Raw genomic sequence first — 23,852 nt, 5'->3', positions numbered from 1 at the left:
AAAACTTTCAACCATATAAAAATTTTATAGAAGTAGCTATTTTGCTTTTAATGGCTGCATTCTATTTATGGCCTGAGGTCCTAGCATTCTCTGGAGAAAGCACACAGATTTACAGTACATCCATACAGTATAATACAGTGCAGCTATAAAATAACATCAATGAAGTGAAAAGGCTGGTCACAATATTAAAAAACAAGTAAGATCCCATTTTAGCTTGGGGTGTGTGCACACACATATGTATAAACACACACACACATACATATATATAGACTAGGTTCTCAAACTGAGTGTGCAAAACATTCCCCTTCAGCAGATTCTAAGGTCCCACCCCAAAAGTGGCGCCTAGCAATCTACATTTTTAACAAGCATCCCAAATGATTCCAGTGAGATAAACTGAGGACTACACTTTGAGGCACTGACCTAGAAAGACATACACCAAAAAGCTAAAAATAGTTCTCTCAGACTACTATGTATAAAATAATAAGCTACAAGGATATACTGTACAACACAGGGAATATAGCTAATGTTTTATAATAACTTTAAAAGGAGTATAATCTGTAAAAATAGTGAATCACTATGTTGTACATCTGAAACTAATATTGTAAATCAACTATACTTCAATTAAAAAGAAAGAATGAAAAAAAAAAAAAAAAGAAAGAATGGTTCTCTCTACATACCAATAGTCAGATTTTCAACTGACTGAGGGAAGAAAAGGAGTTAAAGGTGAGAAAGTGGAAAAAGATTATCTGTATTTTCTAATTTTACTATGAAAAGCACATGTATGACTTGCGTGGCTTTCTTTCCCAAAGAGGAAGGTAAATCAATATTCAGAATCAGAGAAATAGAAGGTCTTACCATAAAATCCATACACCTGTGTAATCTGTCTACTCTCATGATTTCCTCGCAAAAGTGTAATACGATCAGGCCATTTAGCCTTTAGTGCAAGAAGGTAAGTGAAGGTCTCCAAACTATAGTAACCTCTGTCTACAAAATCACCCTGTAAAGTAAAAATTTACAGTTACAAACAATACAATAGCAACAATATTTTTTAAAAATTATACCAAAGGGCACAAACTCAGAGACACAGCCCAAAATAACAAAAATGAAGAGTTACACATTGAATTATTTGGAAATTGGGTTTTAACAAAAAATTCAAATGGAAATAAATAAGCTGTTCCTACTAAATGTTTGTGCTAGTCTTATGCTACAGGAGCCTACAGGAACCTGCTGTGCAATTCTCTCAAGGATTTTCCCTGCAAAACCACCATTTTTTCAATTCTCTGTTACCTACATTAATAAATGTTTCTAAAAGATCATGTGTGAATCAAAAAATTTTAAATGAATTTCAAAAATCTTTTTAACTGTATCAAAAGAGCTGTCAACTTGAAGAAAATAATTTTTTTGTAAAAGCAATTACCATAATTATAACAGTATTCTACATTTAGCTTTGTATTTAACAACTGCATATGAGGATATACTATTTACACTTCCCATTTATGTTTTAATTGGGCCAATATTAGACCAATAGGAAAACAGTTAAAAGATTAGAAAAGTGACCCAGAAATTTTCAGAAGGAAGGAAAATAACAGAAGGGCTCAGAAAAAATTCAACGGTAACATTATATTACAAAAAGAAAGTAAGCAAATATCTACCTTAACAGCAAATGTGTATATGTGTATATTAATCAATCCACAGATTAATAACAGAGGAAAATGAATGCTCAAAAAAAATCTGATAAAATAACAGTAAACTGAAGATTTATGCCTTAAACCTGTGGTTCTGGGCTATTTTTCTGCCTAACCATTACTGAGGGCTACAACCCAGTCCTGTGTATACAGCAGTTTACAAAAGCAATTATTCTCAACTAGAGGACACAGCAAAATGTAGAAAAGTATAGAATCACCTTTTCATATATTTAAATAGTGATTGTCACATGGCAACGAAATTATTATATAATTTACATGTAGTAAGTCAGATCCCTTCCATTTAAAATAAGTACTTGATATCACTGGTGTTTACATACCATAAATATGTAGTTTGTGTCAGGAACCTGACCTCCAGTTCTGAATAGTTCACAAAGGTCATAAAACTATAAAAGAAAGGCAATATATGCTGATTACAAATTCCTGTGAAGGAGTAAAATAATAAAACTGAGGCCAAACTGTGTAAAGAAGCAGTTAATTAAGAGGACTTCAAATATTTACATTTATACAAAGAAATAAAGTGCAAACTAAACTGCCAAGCACACAGCTCCCAAGCCTTAAAAAAAAAAAAAGCACTAAAATGAAGCTCAGTTATCACTAAAGTCATTCCTAAGTCATTAATGTTATAGGCAACCCCCTTTCAAATTTCTTTCATATTTCTCCCATCTATCACTTGAAAATTTGAAATCATTTATCAGTTACCTGTCAATAAGCTAACCCAATCACCTTGCCCCACCTTCAGCATCTATCTTAAAGAGACAAAAGATAAGGAAACAAGTGGATAAGAATTTCTTTTGAAGAATGAATTTACATGACACTTCGTAGTGTCATGTAATCAACCTACCTTCTTACACTCTACTTTGGAAGATGTGTACCCTCAGCTTCCACAGCTGTGGAGAATCTTCTCAATAATCAGTAAAAAAAAGAATAGTATATTTCATCATATTCTACTTGACTGAAAATTTAACTGACAAAAATGTGCGTTTGATAACTTCAGTCAACTCGATTATCCTAATCCTACTTCCTAAAGAAAAGTCACAGTTTTTCTGAAAAAGTATTTTAGATTAAAGGAACTATAATATACCATACCAACTACAACCAATAATTTCCTTCACATCTATCTTTTACACTTGAAAGTAGTATTACTACTTAAATTTCTAACACTTAAAACGGTACAGAAATCTTAGTTATAGTGAACAAAACTGAAATTTAAAGATTAACTACTGAAATAAAGTACTACCCTTTGTAGCAATGTTTCATAAGTCTGAAGAGTTGTCACTTGCTTAAAAAAAAAATCTTTAGAAAGTTTAAAATAAAATTTCCTACCTTCTTAAAATTAGCAAACAAATGAAACAAATTCAGTCTCAGTCAACTGGTAGACTATTATTTGTTCAAAATATATGCTGTCCATTTCTACGAAGTGGAATCCCTTCCTTCGAAGGAATATACTTCTCACTTCCCACCGCACAGATATATATATGATGTGTGTATGTATATCATATATCATATATGTATAAATACAATCACACACAATATGAGCAGTAAAAAATAAGTATATATATCTAAATATACTTTCAGTGTATATATAAACACATATACATATATGTGTTTGTGTTACTTTGGCCTAGTAACTCCACTTCTGTGACTATAACCTAAAGGCAAAAAAAAAAAGCTGTATAACATAAAGAAAATGCATCATAGCATCATTTCTAATACCAGAAGAAACAACCTTCATGACTAACATAAGGGAATATTAATAAAGTATGATCTACTAATTCACAGACCTGAACCTTAGGCAGTCATAAATAATGATTATAATGGAAACTATGTAGCAAAGTGGGAAAATGCCTAGGGAAAAGGATGGAACACAAAACTATATCTCTAATATAATTATACAATATTGTTATGTAAAAATTGAGTATGTACACACTCAAAGTCAGGAAGGAAACATTAAAAAGTTTTATGAAACAATTGCTTCTATAAAAGTGTGGTGAAAGAGTGAGTGTCCTTAGACTTTACTACTGATGTCTGTAGAAACACATTCTTGAATAAAAGCTTTGTAAGTTTCCATTTAACTTATATATATTTAATGGATGATCAAAAATTCTGCCTTGGGGACCCATAGTTCCTACTCCACATTGGTAGTTTTTTCCAAAATTCTTTAATATAATAAATATTTACTGAAAACATATGCAGACAATTAACCTTGTCATACATTACTGGAAGCCCATCTCATTATTTCACAAATAATTTCTACCATCTATTGTATGTTTTTCATATCACACACACTCTGTAAATGTTCTCATTTTAAAACAAAACCAATCCCGAGAAGTGGATTTTATTCCATTGTTAGAGGCAAGGAAATAGTTGGCTAACTCAGCAGTTTTTAAATTTTCTGGTTTCAGGACCCACTCATAGTCTTAAAAATTACAGGTCCCCAAAAAGCTTTTGTTTATACGTTATATGAATCAGTATTAACCATATTAGAAATTTAAAGTGTAACACATACCTTCATACAGGTATGTGTTACAAAAGGGAGGAGAATTTTAATAACTTTTAGAGATAATGGTACATATTCTTCTTTTAATACATCAAAACTTGACAATAGGTCTCTTCTCAAACTCTGTTAGATAAGTTGGTCTAACACTTTGAGTGGGTAACACGCTGGTTATTTGGAAAATGGAAATGACATTTCTTTATACATCATCAAAAAAATATTTGTTAAATCATCAAAAAAATATTTGTTAATTTCATCACTCACCTCATCAGAAAAGTCTTTTAAGTATCAGAAGCTAGTAGCCTCATGGTGGTAAACTCAAATTTTCTAAAATTCCAATATTTCACTTGAAAACTCAAATTCTGTCATCAGCAACAAATAACGTCAATTGTTTTCCTTGAAGTGACTGGCTCACTTCGTTCACTTTTGCAAAACAGTTGCCAAATACCCGTAGTTTGTCATTCATTCTCTCAAGTAAAAACAGCGTTCCATTAAAAAAAAGAGGCTATTTCAGCAGGAGATGCAAAGAACTGCACAAGTACTTTTCTTTTGAGCAAACCATTTTTCTTTGATATGCAGTAGATGTGCTTTATGGGTACTTCCTATTTCATCAAGGGACTACTCAAAAGATGTTATCTACTGAGGGGTTAAGAGTGCCAATTAATATTACTGCTTCATCAAGGACATTCTTTTTTTTTTTTTTTTTTTTTTATAAATTTTTTTTTTTTTAATTAATTAATTTATTTATTTTTGGCTGTGTTGGGTCTTCGTTTCTGTGCGAGGGCTTTCTCTAGCTGCGGCAAGCGGGGGCCACTCTTCATCATGGTGCGCAGGCCTCTCACTATCGCGGCCTCTCTTGTTGCGGAGCACAAGCTCCAGACGCGCAGGCTCAGTTATTGTGGCTCACGGGCCTAGTTGCTCCGCGGCATGTGGGATCTTCCCAGACCAGGGCTCGAACCCGTGTCCCCTGCATTGGCAGGCAGACTCTCAACCACTGCGCCACCAGGGAAGCCCAAGGACATTCTTAAGTGATACTGGCATTTTATTTTACTGTACATGCATGCATGCTGGTGAAGAATACAATGACAACCAGCATAGGCTGGTGACACTCCCTTGATTCATGCTGAGGCACCAACAGTTTTACCCTCAGTTGATTTTGTGTCATCTTATAGACCTTCAAGGGTCCACAGGCCGTATTTAAAGAACAGAAGAGCTAGCAGAAATGGCTTCTTAAATAGCTGTTATGTACCCAAGCAGGACTTAACTTAAACCAAGCTCTGTCTGACACTGAAGTCTACAATCTCCTCACTAGATTATGCTGTTTCAATGCTTCTCAGCAACTATATGCTTGTCAACATTTCTTATGAGTTTATTTATACTCATAAACCAATCCTGCAATTCCAAAACTGGCCCAAGGGGAAGACAACTGTACAAGTCCCAAAAGATACACCTTACATTTGACTAGTCTGCAGACATTTAGAAGCTCCTCAAGTCCCATGCTTTTGATGAGCAATTGTTTTAAAGGGTCAAGTACAAGAGAAACACGGCTCAATCTGGTGGTAGTCTTAAAATAACATGGGCTGGGAGTTCCCTGGGGGCCTAGTGGTTAGGATTCCAGGCTTTCACTGATGTGGCCCAGGTTCAATCCCTGGTCAGGGAAGTGAGATCCCACAAGCCGTGCAGCCAAAAAATAAATAAATAAATAACATGGGCTATCGGGCACCCAAATGAGTTTCAAATCTCAGCTCTGTCCCTTAGTAGCTGTGCGAATTTGGGGTTAATTCCTCAATCTTTCAACACAGTTTCCTTCTCTACAAAATGATCCTACCTCATAGGAACTTAAAAAAAAAAATTGACATGCAATATGTGAAAAAGTACATTATTAACCTCAAAACACAAGATAAATGAAAGCAAGAATTGTACATTTGACTGAAGGTATATATATCAGTAGAAGTGCAAATTTATTATCTGAATTAATTTTAGCAGTTTGAAGTTGTGTCTAACTTCCTGACCTCTGATTATGACTATAATTCATATTATTAAAAAGTCTTGGGGAATTCCCTGGCAGTTCAGTAGTTAGGACTCTGCACTTTCACTGCCAAGGGCACGGGTTCGATCCCTGGTCGGGAACTAAGATCCCACAAGCCTCATGCTGTGGCCAATAAAAAACCTTGATAACACAGGTAACCCCTCAATTTTAATATTATAATCAAGGGAAAGCATTACTTGGTTTGTTCCAGCTTTTAGAAATATGTTAAGGCACTGCTTATATTAATATCCTTTATGTTAGCAAAATACAAATATTTATTATACTTTTGGAGAGAAGTTACATGGAAATTAAAAAGAACTCCTAAGGTCTACTTTAGAGAACTAGAATTTTAACAGATTAAATATGACATAGTGGGGGCCTCTATTTAGAAGCTGATAACATGCAGATGTCATTTATTATAACCTCACACATCCAGAGAACAGACTGAAAAACCAAAAAGAAAAGAACTAAGTAGTCAAAATAGAACTTTACGGGACATCCCTGCTGGTCCAGTGACTGAGAGTCCGCCTTCCAGTGCAGGGGACGTGAGTTCGATCCCTGGTCGGGGAACTAAGATCCCACAAGCCACGGGGCAACTAAGCCCGCATGCCGCAACTACTGAGCCTGCGCGCTCTAGAGCCCTAGTGCCGCGACTAGAGAGAAGCCGGCAACAAAGGGCCTGCGTGCTGCAACGGAGACCCAGGGCAGCCAAATTAAAAGAATAAAAAATATAACTTTACTCATGGAGCAGCCCTCAAACACAACCAAGCTATACACATTTCTGCTCCTTTAGGCAGTCATAGTTAAGGTCCTGTAGGAATTCATAAATACTATGTTGTTCACAAATATTATGTCTTATGGCCCCAATGCCATTGCATGCACAGAGCAGGCTATGAGTGCTCTGTTCAGCTTTCATTTCCCAGTAAAAAAGAAAAAACTACAAATACAGTTTTCTAACTAGGCTAAACGCTGACAGTAAGAGTCTAAAGATAAGGTGTACCCCTCCTGTCAATGCTCTGAAACTCTTAAAAACAAACACATAAAACCCTAGCAGATGAAAAAATGAACTGTCTTTCTCATCCCATTCCAGCACTGACTTGCTGTAAAATCATGCACCAATAATTTTATCTTTCTGAACTGCTGATATTCTCATTCCCGCTAAGGAAATGATAAATTTTCAATAAAATATGACATTAAGTGAATAGAACAGAAATGAACAGAATGAATAGAAAATTAGTGCCTAATACCAAAGCATCTCCTATCAATCATAATAACTATGAGCAGTCCACATTTGTATTTTATATCTCCCCCTGTCCACAGAGCAATAATGCTTCACTCTTCACTTTCTAAGTGTGATTTCAACAAAGTCCATGAATAATTTGACCACTGCTTTTATTCACTTTAACAGTAACCAGGAATCATTAATGTCACACAGGCTGAGGCACCCTAGCCAACCACCATTTTTTTTTTTTTTTTAATATTTTGCAGCACAACTGGAAACAGACATGGACTATGGACAGACAGTACAAAAGCTAAAAATATCCTCATGAAATTTTACCTGTCCGTGTATGTCTCCACACACTGTTACTGGTGTTGATACTGGCTGGACATTTGACTCTTCCAAGAGGAGGTCACAAACATAGTCACACAGCCGCTGTAAGAAGAGAAAATAAAATGCATCCTTTTATTACAATATTAAAACTAAAGACCACATGCAAAAAAGACAAGAACTAATCCGTGTATTGTTTCACAGGAAAGGAAACTATGATGATTCTGGGATTCGATTTCTGTCAGCTTTCACCTTCCTCTCACAATGCCTATTCCAAAATGCAAACTCCCTGGCTATACAGGTAATAGGTTCTAGAAGACAGAGAGCTTTGCAAGGAACTGTAAAATGATGTTTTTCAACAAAAAATGTAAAAGTCAATAATTTTAACAGGAAAAGGTTTTTATCTGCTAATTTTTAAAGTACATTGCAAACCACGCACTTATCAAATATGACCCAGCAATTGCATTCTTGGCAATGAAAATTTATGATCACGTAAAAACCTGTACACAAATGTCCATAGAAGCTTAATTCATAAAAGCCAAAAACTGGAAATAAATCAGGTGTCCTTCAACAGTGAATAGTTAAATTATGGTACATTCACACCATGGAATACTATTCAGCAATAAAGAGAAACAAACTATTGACACATGACAATCTATATAAATTTCAAGGGATTTATGCTGAGTGGGGAGAAAATAAAAACCCTATCCCAAAAGGTTATATACTGTATGATTCCATTTATACAACATTCTTGAAAAAAAAATTTATAGAAATGGAGACCAGATTAGTGATTGCCAAGGGTCTAGGAGGTAGGGGCAGCAGGAGGAAAGTGCGTATGGTTATAAAAAGGACAACATGTGGACTCCTTGGGGTGATGGAACTGTCTGTACCATGAATGTGGTATTAGATACATGAGACAGATATAACAATACTGCGTAGAACTAAATACACACACAAATGAGTACAAGTAAAACTGGAGAATTATGAACAAGATGGTGGAGTGTTTCAATGTCAATATCCTGGTTGTGGTATTTGTTCCACAAGACGTTACTACTAGAGAAAACTGGGTAAAGGGTACATGGGATCTCTTGGTATTATTTCTTACAATTGCATATAAATCTACAATTATCTCAAAACAGAAAGGTTAACAAAATTAATCGCAAAATGTAAATCTAAAATTTAAGAGTCACTCTACCTTTTAAAAAGAACTCTAGGGAAACTTCCCTGGTGGCGCAGTGGTTAAGAATCCGCCTGCCAATGCAGCAGATACGGGTTCGAGCCCTGGTCCAGGAAGATCCCACATGCTGTGGAGCAACAAAGCCCGTGAGCCATAATTACTGAGCCTGCACTCTAGAGTCCGCGTGCCACAACTGCTGAAGCCCATGCGCCTAGAGCCCGTGCTCTGCAACAAGAGAAGCCACTGCAACGAGAAGCCTGTGCACCGCAACAAAGAGTAGCCCCTGCTCGCCACAACTAGAGAAAGCCCACGCACAGCAACAAAGCCTGAACGCGGCCAAAAATAAATATAAATAAAGAATCTGCCTGCCAATGCAGGGGACACGGGTTCGAGCCCTGGTCTGGGAAGATCCCACATGTCGCGGAGCAACTAAGCCCATGCGCCACAACTACTGAGCCTCCGCTTTAGAGCCCACAAGCCACAACTACTGAAGCCCACGTGCCTAGAGCCCATGCTGCGCAACAAAGAGAAGCCACTGCAATGAGAAGCCTGTGCACCACAACAAAGAGTAGCCCCCGCTCACCGCAACTAGAGAAAGCCTGCATGCAGCAACGAAGACCCAACACAGCCAAAAATTAATTAATTAATTTAAAAAAAAGAACTCTAGGGACTTCCCTGGTGGTCCAGTGGGTAAGACTCCACGCTCCCAATGCAGGGGGCCCAGGTGTGATCCCTGGTCAGGGAACTAGATCCCACGCACATGCCACAACCAAGAGTTTGCATGCCGCAACTAAGAGTTCACATGCCACAACTAAGAAGTCCGCATGCCGCAAGTAAAGAAGTTTGCATGCCGCAACGAAGATCCAGCGTGCCGCAACGAAGATCCAGCGTGCCGCAACTGAGACCTGGCACAGCCAAAACAAATATTAAAAAAAAAAAAAAAAAAGAACTGGGGAGGAAATCTTCCTTCCGAGACCAATTGTACTATAGTCAGAGGCCCTACTAGATTTTATGAAGATCTGCCAAGAAAGGACAAATTAAACTACATGAGTATAATGAAATGATCTTAAACATTAATTAAGGAATCTAAATGCTACAATTTACTTAAATATATGAGAGACACACTTTAACAGTTATAGCTACAACACTTTACACAGAGGCAAGCATAGGAGAGAACTCACAATGGAAGGGGGAAGGAAGAGCAAGAAAAAAGTCCCTCCCCAAAAAATGAGGGGAAATCAAGCTGTTTAAAACATTTTCAAAATAAAAAGGTTTGCTCTTATTCCTAGGATAAGTTCCTGATCTTCAAATAGCACCTCAAAGGCAAGATCATCCTTTTAGCCTGGAGTCCTTCTGGCCCTGAGTAGCGAGCTCCTTCTGTGCTGAATTTCCTACAACCCTCAGATGCTTCAATAAACAATCCTTGGTCCAGATATATAATCCATCCATTATTTGTAAAAGGAACAGATACTGGTGAGTGAAACAATGTTTCTGAACTCAGAGCCTTAAGTTTATCATGAAAGATGGTCTCTAAGGTTCCTTCAGTTCCAGTTTGCATTTGTTTAAAAAAAAACAAAAACAAAAACAAAAAACCTCAGCTTTTTCCTTCCTATGTAGTGAAAAACTCAGTTCTTCCCTATTTTGTGCTTCTTTCCTATGTGTCTCCCTTACTAGTCGCACAGAACACACAGTTTTGACACTCCTGGTCACCAAATGTATGAAGGTTTTTTCTCCCTACAATATGCAATTCTCTGCAACACCAGTGGGGTATCCTACAATTTAACTCAATTCTGACATTATCTACCAGAGATACTGTCAGATCCCACAGGTTAAGGGCTCAGTCCCACAACTCTGCCCCCCCACCAACTCCCCTGCCAATATACACACACACTTCAGACACCAGTTGCAGGCCCAGGTTATCACCTGCGCTTCTAACAACCGGCTGTATATCAGAGGTTCCAAAGATCTCCTCCTTAGGTTTGAATAATTTGCTAGAGCAGCTCACAGAACTCAGGGAAACACCTGCATTTACCAGTTTACTAAAGGATGTGATAAAGGATACTGATGACTTCCAGATTTAAGAGATGTGTCGGGCAAGGTATGGGGAAAGGATGGAAACCACTGATCTTTTTACTATCACCATAGTTTTACCTTTTCTAGAATGTCATATAGTTGGAATCATACATACGTTGTCTTTTCAGGTTGGCTTCTTTCACGTAGTAATACGCATTTAAGCTTCCTTCATGTCTCTTCATGGCTTCATAGCTCATTTCTTTTTAGCGCTGAATAATATTCCATTATCTCAATGTACCAGTTTATTTAACCATTTGTCTACTGAAGGACATCTTGGTTGCTTTCAAATTTTGGCAATTATGAATAATGCTGCCATAAACATCTGTGTATAGGTTTTACAGCGGATGTTAAGTTTTCAACTCATCTGGATAAACACCAAGGAGCATGACTGCTACATCATATGGTAAGGGTGTTTAGTTTGGTAAGAAACTGCTAAATGATCTTCCAAAGTGGCTGTACTGGTCTGCATTCCCATCAACAATGAGTGAGAGTTTCCGTTTCTCTACAGTTTTGCCAGTGTTTGGTGCTGTCAGTGTTTTGGATTCTGGCCATTCTAATAGGTGTGTAGTGGTATTGCCTTGTTGTTGTTTTTTTTGGTTTTGTTTTGTTTTGGTTTTGGCCACACCACGCGGACTGTGAGATCTCAGTTCCCCGACCAGGGATTGAACCTGGGCCCTTGGCAGTGAAAGCAAGAGTCCTAACCACTGGACCGCTGGGGAATTCCCACCTTGTTTTAATTTGCATCTCCCTAATAACATATGATATGGAGCATGTTTTCATAGGCTTGTCATCTATATATTTTCTTTGCTGAGGTATCTGCTCAAGTCTTTGGCCCTTTTTTTTTTGGCTGCGTTGGGTCTTCATTGCTGTGCACGGGCTTTCTCTAGTTGCGGTGCGCAGGGGCTACTCTTCGTTGTGGTGCGAGGGCTTCTCATTGCGGTGGCTTCTCTTGTTGTGGAACACAGGCTCTAGGCATGCAGTCTTCAGTAGTTGCAGCACATGGGCTCAGTAGTTGTGGCACACGGGCTTAGCTGCTCTGCGGCATGTGGGATCTTCCCGGACCAGGGCTCGAACCCATGTCCCCTACATTGGCAGGCGGATTCTTAACCACTGCGCCACCAGGGAAGCCCCTTTGAACCATTTTTAATAGGGTTGTTTGTTTTCCTACTGCTGAGTTTTAAGAGTGTTTTGTTTATTCTGGATAAAAGTCCCTTATCAGACATCTCTTTCACAAATATTTTCTCCCAGTCCGTGGCTTGCCTTCTCATTCTCTTGAAAGCGTCTTTTGCAGAGCAAGGTTTTTTTTTGGTTTTTTAATTTTCTTTTTTTTTTTTTTTTTTGGCCGCGTGGCTTGTGGGATTTTAGTTCCCCGACCAGAGATCGAACCTGGGCCCTCAGCAGTGACAGTGTGAAATCCTAACCACTGGACCACCAAGGAATTCCCATGCAGAGCAAAGTTTTTAATTTTAATAAGCCCAGTGCTTCTCAATTATTTTTTCACGAGCAGTAGATTGTTTTGATTTGTCTGGGTTTTGTTTGGGGGACGGGAACGAGGAATATGTGGTGCTTGTTTAACAACTTCATTGAGATATAATTCACACATCGTAAAATTCACCCCTTTAATGTGTAAAATTCAGTGGTTTTCAGCTGTTCACTGTTGGGCAACCATCACCATAATCAATTTTAGAACATTCTCATCACCCCAGAAAGAAACTGTATACTCATTAGCACTCACCTCCCACCTCCCACAACCCCACCCCACAGCCCTGGGCAATCACTAGTCTGCTGTGTCTATGGATTTGTTCATTCTGGACATCTAGAAATGGTGCCTTTTGTGACTAGCTTCTTTCACTTAACATATGTTTTTAAAGTCCATCCACATTGTAACATGCATTATTTCTTTGTTCTTCTTTATAGTTGAATAATATTCCATTGTATGTATTTACCACATTTTGCTTATCCATTCATCAGCTGCTGAACATTTGGGTTGTTTCCACTATTTGGCTGTAAGAATTTGATTCTGACACACTAAATCTGCAATGCCTATCAGACTTCAAAGTGCCTAAGATGTGCTGTAAACAGCTGACCAAGTGAGTCCTGAATTCAAGGAAAAGGATCCAGGTTAGAGAGACCAATTTGGAGATTGTCAGGAAATATATACTTCAAGTCATGAGACTAGAAGAGACAACTAAAGTGGCTGCTTACAAATAGAGAAAAGGATAAGTTATAAAAATGAGTCTTAATACTTCACACAGAAGTTAGGGACAGAAGGAGAAACCAGCAAAAGGGACTGCTTGATGAAGTACAAAGGAAACCATGAGAGTGTGGTATTATGGAAGTCCGGTGAAGAAAATGTTTCAAAAGAGGAGTAATCAACTATGTTCAATACTGATGGAAGGGGCTTCCCTGGTGGCGCAGTGGTTAAGAATCCGCCTGCCAATGCAGGGGACATGGGTTCGAGCCCTGGTCCAGGGAGATCCCACATGCCATGGAGCAACTAAGCCCATGTGCAACAACTACTGAGCCTGCGCTCTAGAGCCCGCGAGCCACAACTACTGAACCCGCGTACCACAACTACTGAAGCCCACGCACCTAGAGCCCATGCTCCACAACCTGAGAAGCCACCACAATGAGAAGCCGACGCACCACAACGAAGAGCAGCCCCCGCTCGCCACAACTGGAGAAAGCCCGCGCGCAGCAAAGAAGACCCAACACAGCCAAAAATAAAAATAAATAAATAAATTTATAAAAAAACAAAAAACAAACATAGATGAATCTTGAAAACATCATGCTAAATAAGCCAGTCACAAAAGGCCACATAATATTTGGCCAGGGCTTCCCTGGTGGCGCAGTGGTTGGGAGTCCATCTGCCAATGCAGGGGACATGGGTTCGAGCCCTGGTCCGGGAGGATCCCACTGCCGCAGAGCAACTAAGCCCATGCGCCACAACTACTGAGCCTGTGCTCTGGAGTCCGCAAGCCCCAACTGCTGAGCCTGCGTGCCACAGCCACTGGGGCCTGTGCGCCTGGAGCCCGTGCTCTGCAACAAGCACCGCAATGTTAAGCCCACGCACCACAGCGAGGAGTGGCCCCCACTCGCCACAGCTGGAGAGAGCCCACGCGCAGCAATGAAGACCCAACGCAGCCAAAAATAAATAAATAAACAAACAAATTTATTTTTAAAAATATATATATATTGAGTTGGCCAAAAAGTTCCATAACACCTTATGGAAAAACCCGAAGGAACTTTTTAGCCAACTCAATATATGACTCAATTTATCTGAAATGCCTGGAATAGGCAAATCCATGAAGATATAAAATAGATTAATGGTTGCTTAGGGCTGGACTTTGAGGTAAGGGGTAATGGGGAGTTTCTGTTAATGGGTATAGTTTCTCTTTGGGATGATAAAAATGTTCTAACATTGATTATGGCAATGGTTGCACAACTCTGTAAATATATTAAAACACACTGGGGAAAAAACCCCACTGAATTATACACTTTAAAAATTAATTTTATGATATGTGAATTATATCTCATAAAACCGATATTTTTAAATTAATAATATATAGTACCTCTTTAAAAATAATAATTACCACGTTGACCAAAACCACTCAAATCTACTCCTTGTGGATAGAGGTAGCTGTCCTCCCAATCAATTTCAAAAGATCAGTGTTGTACAACATCCTCTTTCTATTATAATCCATTAGACCTGTGATATATAATTTATTATTTGTATAGTAATTAGCTCCCAAAGTTTACAATTACTATTTGCATTTTTTTTGCACCCTAACTCACTTCCATCTAGCTTAAGGGTAGTTCCAAAGAACAAATATGCCATGACTGGCCTGTATTTTTTTATAGTCTTTCATTACCACCTCCCTTCTCAGTCAGCCAGAAAAAAAGAGCACTACTTTTTTTAGGTTAGCCTCATAGAGCAGCAATTTATACTTTTAAATGTACTTTCTGAAACTATACAATTTTTAAAATAAAACAATATAGTGATGTTTTAAAGTACCTATCTCAGGACCTTACCCACCTTTCTTAGGTATAATGCCTTGCTCAATTAATATTTGCGATTTTTTTCAGGTACACTCACCAAACCTCCTCAAAGAGAATTCCACCAAGGTATCTGTAGAAGTGCTTTGCTGTAATTTGTCCAGGAGTGGGCAGAGTTTTCTGTTTGTTGCCAGGAGGCCTGCACTTGTCCCACCCACACTCTTTCAGATTGCACATCTTTTAAGAAGAGGCCTAACCTCCATCAGTGAAGGTCAGGGCCCATACCTAATATATTCTCTGACATAAGCATATATTGTTGATCTCGCCTCTTGCCCACTCTCAGTTACTTGTGAATTTGGGGGCTCCATCAAATTTGGTGTACACCCCTTTAAAGATCAATCATTAGTATGTTACCCAAACAAACCAACCTACTATAAACTCCACCATGAATTAAGCCAGACTGTCCTCTAGAGAGGGCTGTCCTCACCCTGCGTTACACTGCACTCCTTTCCCAATTGCTTTTTCCCAAATTGCACTTTAATGTCATACTATCAACCTGTAGTAAAGGACATTATAGGAAACAGTCCTCTACAGAGCTAGTCATTGCATGGACTATAAACAAGGTGCATAGGATGCTGTGATTAAATAGTTGCCTTCAAGGAGGACTGGGGGAGGAATGTCTCTTTGTTTCTTCCATCAGGGATAGATGTGATTTCCCTGAGAAGCTTACTTTTATCATCTTACAGACTCTGTAAATTTTTTTTAGTTGATCAGTTTCCATCTTTCTGTAGGCTCCTAGAAAGCTTAAGGCCTAATCTCAAAGAAGTAACCCAGTCATCATAGCTTTTATTTTATATGTACTATTCTTACTTTTCCTATTGGCTCCATCTTGGTTTCCTATCTTTATTTTCTTCTTGTCTCATTTTTCTTACTTATTCTGAATATAATTTATCTTGCTATATTGAATGCTTCTTTGTAAACCACTCTATATCCTTTTTAGAACAAAGTGAGTTATCATTTAACATTCTGAAACTAATCACAGCACAGATTCGTGAGGGACTCTATAGTTCTCATTTTGAGTGTTGCAGAATTTGCACCCACATATGACTGGCTCTCCTGGCCCATAATGCCTCCTGGACTGCAAGTCACTTCTGGTGACTGGCCCAAACCCCCAGTGCTGATCTGAAAGTAACAGGAGACCATTAGCTAAAGAACATCACTGTGAAACCCTACCAAAAGCCAGTGAGTGCCTAGCGAACCATGTAAACTACTTAGGCAACGTCTTCAACCCAAGGCCAGGCACGCTAACTTGAGTAAAGTTAACAGCTGCCTCCTATAACTGCCACTTCTGCAGTTCCAACAGAGGACTTAGAGCACTAAGCTTCTAAGCCAAAGCCACTGCCTCTCATCGCTCCAGTTCAGCAGCAGCTTACAAATTCATGTCAAGAACACATAAAAATAAGAAGTCTATGAAATCTCAGTACAAACTCTACATATGTCAGCCAACTACACACACAGTGGCCTCTCAGAGCCCAGTCTTGCCATGGGAGAGGCTCCTGCAAAGCCCTTCAAAGCTTTGTTTGCAGCTTGATTTGTAGGAAGCATGGTTTCTCTTTCTGCCCCAAAGCAGTCACTGAGGCAAGATTCTCAATCTTATCCCAAATATAGGGCAAACTACACCCATTTCTCCCCACGGTGCCTAATTAATTCCTAAGCCTTGAAAAAGTAGAGGTTCATGGACCCATTCTTAGGAGACCCTATTTCCCTTCTCTACCTTTTCCTCAAGATACTTGTTTACAGATCCACTCTATTCTCTGCTCCTGTCTCCCTGTTCTCTCTTGACCCTCAAACACACTGGGTTTTGAATTTCTGTAATTCTTCGTTTAGCTGATCTTGTTATCTGAAACATACTATTTCCTTTACTTACTTTTACATACTGGTATTTATAAAATCTCTTAAGAAATAAAAATCTATCTAAGATTATATTCTACACAGCCTCTGAATAGAGTCTCTACTATAACACAAATCCCTGGGAATGAAGAGTGGGAGCGGGAATCCAAGATGACAATGATATTCACATGCTAACAATCCAGAAGGAAATATCTGTACCTTCAGTAAAAACCAGAGTTTCTGAGCCCTGGCACTGCCGACAACTCTCTGTTGTGGGGGCTGCTGTCCTGTGCACTGTATGATGTTCAGCAACATCTGGCCTCTACACCCCCTAGATAGCTGCGAAAATCTACAAGTGTCTCCAGACATCGCCAAATATCCGCTCAGGGGGCAAAATCACCCCCAGCTGAGAACCACTGGTCTAGACCTTTCTCCTGAGTTTAACACTATTAGAACAATGGCTGGAGCACATTTGGTAATCAATAAATATTTGTTACCCAACAGATCTGTTTATCCAACAGTCTTCTGAACGTTTCTGCCTCAATGTCTTGACTTGGCAGCATCTCAAATTCAGTCTGGCCCAAACCAAACTCCCTTGTATGCCTTAATCTAGTTATTAGTATTTACTAAGTAATCCATGCCAGAAACTAAGAGATTACACTGAACTCTTCTCTCTCTCTCTCAAACCTAGACATAATCTGTCAACAGGTCCTATTATACCATCTTCATTTCCTTTTATACACCACAACCACTTGTCACTGGCTTACTTCAAAAGCTTTTATGTCACGTGGTCTATTGCTTCTATGACATTTTTGTCCCATTCCAATCCAAGGTCCATAATGCTGCTAGAAAATTCCAAAACCCGTCACTGTCCCCCTTAAAAACCTCTCAAGGACACTCCTCTGTCTACTATAGTGTTTCCCAAACTCCATTCAGATATCATCTTTGTGATTTTGTCATATTCTTACTACATACAACAGTGTACCTCTCTAATAGTTTTCTTTGAATCTACTTTTTAGTTAGCCATATTTTAAAAAAATCACAAAGCATGATTTGTTTTTCCCTAAAATATAAAAACATTTCAAAGTGTTTATACATGAACCATCTCAAAGATAAAAATCCAAGTTTATCAGCCTCGTCTTCCATGATTTGGTCTCTGCCTGGCTTCCCTGCACCACCTCGAGCCATACCAGACTACTTCAAGTTGACCAGCCATGTTCTTTCAGATTAAGCTATACCATTGCACACGGTATTTCTTCTGCTTCATGTTCTTTCCTTCCCATCTTGTCTACCTGAAAAAACTCTGCTCATCCTCTCATTGCTCCTCCTTTGTGAAACTATCTGTGGCTCCAGAGTTAGATGCTGCTTCTTCTATGTTCTCTGATATGCTGGACAGCTCTCTATTTTAGCACCTACCACACTATGCAATGATCATTTGTTTACCTCTCTATCTCCCCTACTATATTGAGAGCCCCTCAAAGACAGAGAGAAGTGCCAAATTCTATCTCTAGCATCCACAGGGAATAGTACTTGACACAGGAGACAGTTAAAGAAATGTCTGTTGTAAAGCAGTACGGTTTGATTCAACACACCTTAACTGAGTGTCTATCACATACAAGGCAGTGTTCTAAGACTGTGGAGAATACAAAAATAAACAAGATATGATCCTGGCCCTTAAAGAAGCTTGCAGTCTAATGGTGGAGACAGGCATATTTACTATCATACAAGACAGAACAATACAGTGGTAGTAAAATGGAACAAAAAGTGCTATGGGGCAAAGGTTAGTATAGAACAGAAAGAATGGAAAATATTTTTGGCCTTGCCAAACAGCTTGCGGAATCTTAGTTCCCAGACCAGATATTGAACCTGGGCCATGGCAGCGAAAGCACCGAGTCCTAACCACTGGACCACTAGGGAATTCCAGAATGGAAATTTTAAATAGCAAATAAATTCAGGTATATACTCTGCTGACTCACTGTGGCAAAAGTCACTTAAACCTCATCAAGTCCTGGCTCTGATATTTGTTCTGCCTATCACAGTGATAGAGTGGACATGAAGGTACTCTGAAAACTGTAAGTAGCTGTGTAAATTCTAACCATTACTAATAATTCTGACTGTGGAATCCAGGAGCCCTGTATGGAGAAAGTGACATCTGAGCTAGAGCTAAAAAGGGCATGGAGGGGAATTCCCTGTTGGTCCAGTGGTTAGGACTCTGCACTTTCACTGCTGTGGGCCCGGATTCGATCCCTGGTAGGGGAACTAAGATTCCACAAGCCATTTGGCGCAGCCAAAAAATAAATAAATAAATAAATAAAATTAAAAGGGGCATGAAGGGTATTGTATAGAGGAAGCGTAAGTGGTAGTTATGGATGTGAACCCTGGAGCCAGACTGCCTAGGTCTGAATGCAGCTCCTTCACTTACTTACTAGCTATATGCCTTTGAAAAGTTAATCTGCCTGTGCTTGAGATACCTGTCTGTAAAATGGGGCAAATGTTAGTACCCAACTCACACAGTATTAAATGACTTAATATTTGTGCTATATAAGTATTAAATAAGTAGGTAAAAGAAGGAGACTAAGCAGAAGGAAAGAAGCAGGGAAGTACAAGGCACACTGTCAGAAGAGAGCACTCTAATGTGCTCAGAATGGAAGGTAAAAAGAAAGGTGATTAAGTGGAAAAGTATGCTATTTGCCATCCTAAAAGGCTATTAACTGTATCAGAAAGAGCTCTGCACAAAGAGGCTTTCCAACTTAATTCAATGATTAGCTGGACATCCTCAGGCAGATCATAAACTCTACAAAGCTCAGTTCCCCCTCAGTAAAGTGAAAAGAATACAGAACTAGGCAAACTCTGATTCTCTCTCAGCTCTGAAATTCTAGAAAAGGGTCTGGGGAGTCATTAGAAGTGTGCATTGTCCCATAGGAAACCTACTACCACATGTAGCTATTGAGCACCTGAAATGTGGCTGATCCAAACTGGGATGTGTTGTAAATGTAAAACATATACCACATTTTGTAGACTTAATACAAAAAAAAAGACAAGGTATTATGTTAGTAATTTTATATTGATTGTATGTTGAAATTGGGTTAAATAAAATATTACTAAGATTGATTTCACCTGTTTCTTTTTACTTTAAAAAATTTAACAATTTGAGGCTCACATTTCTGAGCATTTTCTACTGGACAGCACTGCTACAGACTATTTTCAAAAGACCCAAGAGACTGTGACTCTGTAGCCAAAAAGACAAAATGCCAAGCATTATCACAAAGGGTGTCAGAAAGATTATGAATGAAAACACTGAAAAAACTATTCTATAGGCTTCCCTGGTGGCGCAGTGGTTGACAGTCTGCCTGCCAATGCGGGGGACGCGGGTTCGAGCCCTGGTCTGGGAGGATCCCACGTGCCGCGGAGCAGCTGGGCCCGTGGGCCACAACTACTGAGCCTGTGCGTCTGGAGCTTGTGCTCTGCCACAAGAGAGGCCGCGACAGTGAGAGGCCCGCGCACCGCGATGAAGAGTGGCCCCCGCTCGCCGCAACTAGAGAAAGCCCTCGCACAGAAACGAAGACCCAACACAGCCAAAAATAAATAAATAAATAAATAAATAAATAAATAAATAAATAAATAAATAAATAAATAGAATTTAAAAAACAAAACAAACAAAAAAAACTATTCTAGCCCTATAGAAAGCCACAGTCTGTCCCTAACTGCTGTACTGTGTTCATTTTTCCTTGAAATACCTAAAGAAAGATAATATACAAAACCAAACAACTCAGGTAAACAAAATGATCAGTAAGACAGGCAATAAGGTGAGTGACAAGACTAACAGGCTTCAAACCTAGAAGGCTCAAGACTACCATATATGAGAATCTATAAAATCAGATACAGGCTGAATAAGGAGGTACAAAATGCTCTTCACCAAGTCTTAGAAAAAAGCAAGGGAGAATTCTCTGAAGTTTTATGGAGGCATTTCAAACAGAGGTACAATTTTGCAGAGCAGTGGCCTTATATGAAAAACAGAGATGGCTCAGTGGCCTTATATGAAAAACAGAGATGGTTCAGACTAAACATAAAAGTGAGTTCCAAAAAAGATTACAGCAACTATCAATCCATGGAAGTGGTTACTTCTCCCTGTGCTGCATGTCTGAGGTAGACACTAGTATTCTCCCAACCCCTACCATGGAAACTGTCTTCAGTTCCTCAGTTAAAAAAAAAAAAAAAAACTGAACACCAACTCAGTGTGCAACTTCTTTACTTACATGGGACCTTTAAGAACTGTCAAAGAGATCAGACAATCTCCAAGTTACAGAACCTCTCCTATGACAAAATACGTTAAGTGTAAGTATTCAGCAAACCTGTCTTCCATCATTCATTCTTACATTTGGTCAGATATGGAATCTGTGTCTTCTATGATCCTCTCTGAAATTTTTTTAGTGGGTGAGAATCACACGAACTCTTTTTTAAGACATGTTACGCTTTGGTCCACTCACCTTCACATATCACCCTTATTCCTTCAAAACAGTTATGTACATTTGACCCAGGACTAGTGATTTGACCATTTCCAATTTAGATATAGAGAAATAATGATTAGATCTAGAACATCCTATGCATTTATTATTTTATTTAGTATCTCCAACTTCCAGTCAATTTAAAACACAGGTAAATTTCTGTCTATTTTTCTACCAGAACAAATCTTTTCCATAATGATCATTAAGTGGCCCCAATGATTTCTTTTCTTCCTTTGATAGAATATTTTATTTTGGCTTTAAAGCCTCAGAAAAAGTGCTCCTGGAATACTTTCTTGGCCTGCCTAATTTTAGTTTGCACCACATGCCAAGAGGGAGAAACAGAATTAAATTTCTTTAAATACACCAGAGATGCAGCAAAAGAAAATTAATCTGATAAAAACATTTCCAAGACAAAGAAGAAAAGCATCCACTTATATAGAAAAATTCAGAATTTTTTTTTCTAGTAGTTGGTCCAGGGTGGGGAAAAAAATTTACTAGGAAACAGATACACACTAAGTACAGTCCAATTGTGTTGCAAAGGGAAATGAAATGGTTTAATAACTATATTCTCTTAGGTTAGGAAGGAAATCTAATGTTTATCAAACTAAGAGGTCTAAAGAAAATCCAACTGATTTGTCTTTCAAATCATTTCAATATCCAATATCAAGATACATTTCATAATAAGCAATATTTTACTCATTATAAACACAAAGCTTAAAACTGCTTTACATATCCTAAAGAACAGAAAACTCCACATCAATTCACTGACATGCAAAAACCAACTTTAGTTTTCCAATGAACTGGGTCACAATGTTGCGTTTTTTTAAGGAAAAATCCTTGTTTCCTAAAAAGCCATATAGCAGAAAGAAGCTACAAAACTATCGTCACAAGAGCATGAAAGCTACTAATACTGGCTTTGTCCTCATTTTAATTAAATTATCCTGTTAAAAAGGGGAAAATGGACAAGAATGCCTCCCCTATAAAACAGCACATATAATTAACATACAAGTTAGTTACATTCACAACAGCTCCTGTGGCCTTAAACATTTTGCATACTGTTGACTGATGTTAAATATCAACTCCCTGTACCAAGAGATGGCAAAAGAAAAAACCAGTAATATCTTCCTTAAGAAAAAAAAATTCACGGACAAAAATAAATTGCTTTAAACCCACAGCTTAAAGAATAAAAAGAACTCAAAATTATCAACAGTTTACCCACTTACCACACAGCAAATCAAAGTTAATTGAACAAGAACAGGCACTACCACTAACCTGTAAACACTGCTAGTCACCTAAGCACTGGTTTTAACAAACGCATAGAAACACTTGTCAAAAAAGCAGTATCCCAAAGGCTTACATTTCTTTACTCTTACATTCATTCCTTTACCCAAACATAGGTTTACTGTTGCTAGGACTCTGCAGTACAAAGAACGACTCATTTCCTTTGGAAAACCAAAACAATGAAACCTTGAGCTAAGAAGAGACGGGGGGGGGGGGGGGAGCGGGGACAACTTAAAGGACAGAAACGTATTGGTGTTTATTGAGAGTCTGTTACTTTATCCACTTAAAACAGCTCAACGACGTGCTCGAAAACGGGTTCATATTGGAATGAGCAGAAGAAAACCAACACTCCTAAAAAGCAACTGGGAAAAGTCCTCGGGCAGCGGGACGACTTGACGTTCTCTCACCCTACCAGACCGCTAGGGCCCCCGCCTGCCCCTTCCCATCTCCATTCCTCAGTCACCTAAACCCACTGGGGCCGCGTTCCGGGAGCACGCTGCATTCCCTGTCAGACGCCGGCCTCCCCGCGCTCCTGTCACCGCTTCTGAGGGGATGACCGCTGCCACTGCCCGCGGGGGCTCGCGTCAGACTCCGAGACCCGGGGTCAGGGTGAGGGGAGAGGAGTCTTCTAAGCAAAGCCGTGAAGGCTCGAGCCCCGGGGCAGCCCCAAGGCCAGGACGGGCAACCCTGGGGCAGAGGCCGCGACATTCCTTGGGATCCCCGCCGAGGAATTCGGGATGGCATTCGGGGAACTCGGGCTCCCCCCGCTCCCCGCGTGACGCCAAGTCGGAACGAGTCGCCTCGCACCGCGTTAGGCCCTCCACCGTGACGGGACAGGACACCGCCGGGGGTCCCGCGGAGAGAGGAAGGGCGGGCCGGCGGGAGCCCTACTGCCGGAAGGGGGGGAGCCCCGAAAGCAGCGCTCCCGCCCCGGCCAGGCTCACCTTCAGGTCGTTCTCCGGCAGGTATTTGCACAGCCGCGCTATCTCCACATACTTGTCCAAGTCCAGGGGCGCCATTTTAGAAATAACAAGCCCCGACGGCAGCAGCGGCGTCCGCGGCTGTGCTAGCGGCGTCCGCGGCGGAGGCCGAAGCCGGAACCCTCCCTACGTCACGTCCGGCCCGTGAGACGCGTCTACGCAGCGGCGTAAA

The 23,852-nt window shown here is 39.5% G+C and overlaps 1 protein-coding gene across 1 annotated transcript in view; it reads right to left on the bottom strand.

Moving 5' to 3' along the window:
• Positions 1–23,852, bottom strand: part of PPP6C (protein phosphatase 6 catalytic subunit) — a 28,816-nt gene extending 4,964 nt beyond the window's left edge. The window contains exons 1-4 of the mRNA XM_082467830.1: positions 23,645–23,852; positions 7,788–7,883; positions 2,024–2,089; positions 856–997 (exon numbers count right to left, since the gene is read on the bottom strand). Of these exons, the coding sequence (XP_082323956.1) occupies positions 856–997; positions 2,024–2,089; positions 7,788–7,883; positions 23,645–23,719 (379 nt within the window). The 5' untranslated portion in view covers positions 23,720–23,852. The remainder of the gene's footprint in view (positions 1–855; positions 998–2,023; positions 2,090–7,787; positions 7,884–23,644) is intronic.

This window comes from Balaenoptera physalus (assembly GCF_965194825.1).
Source record: "Balaenoptera physalus genome assembly, chromosome: 7".
Lineage (NCBI taxonomy): Eukaryota > Metazoa > Chordata > Mammalia > Artiodactyla > Balaenopteridae > Balaenoptera > Balaenoptera physalus.
This window is presented reverse-complemented; position numbering and strand designations above follow the sequence as displayed.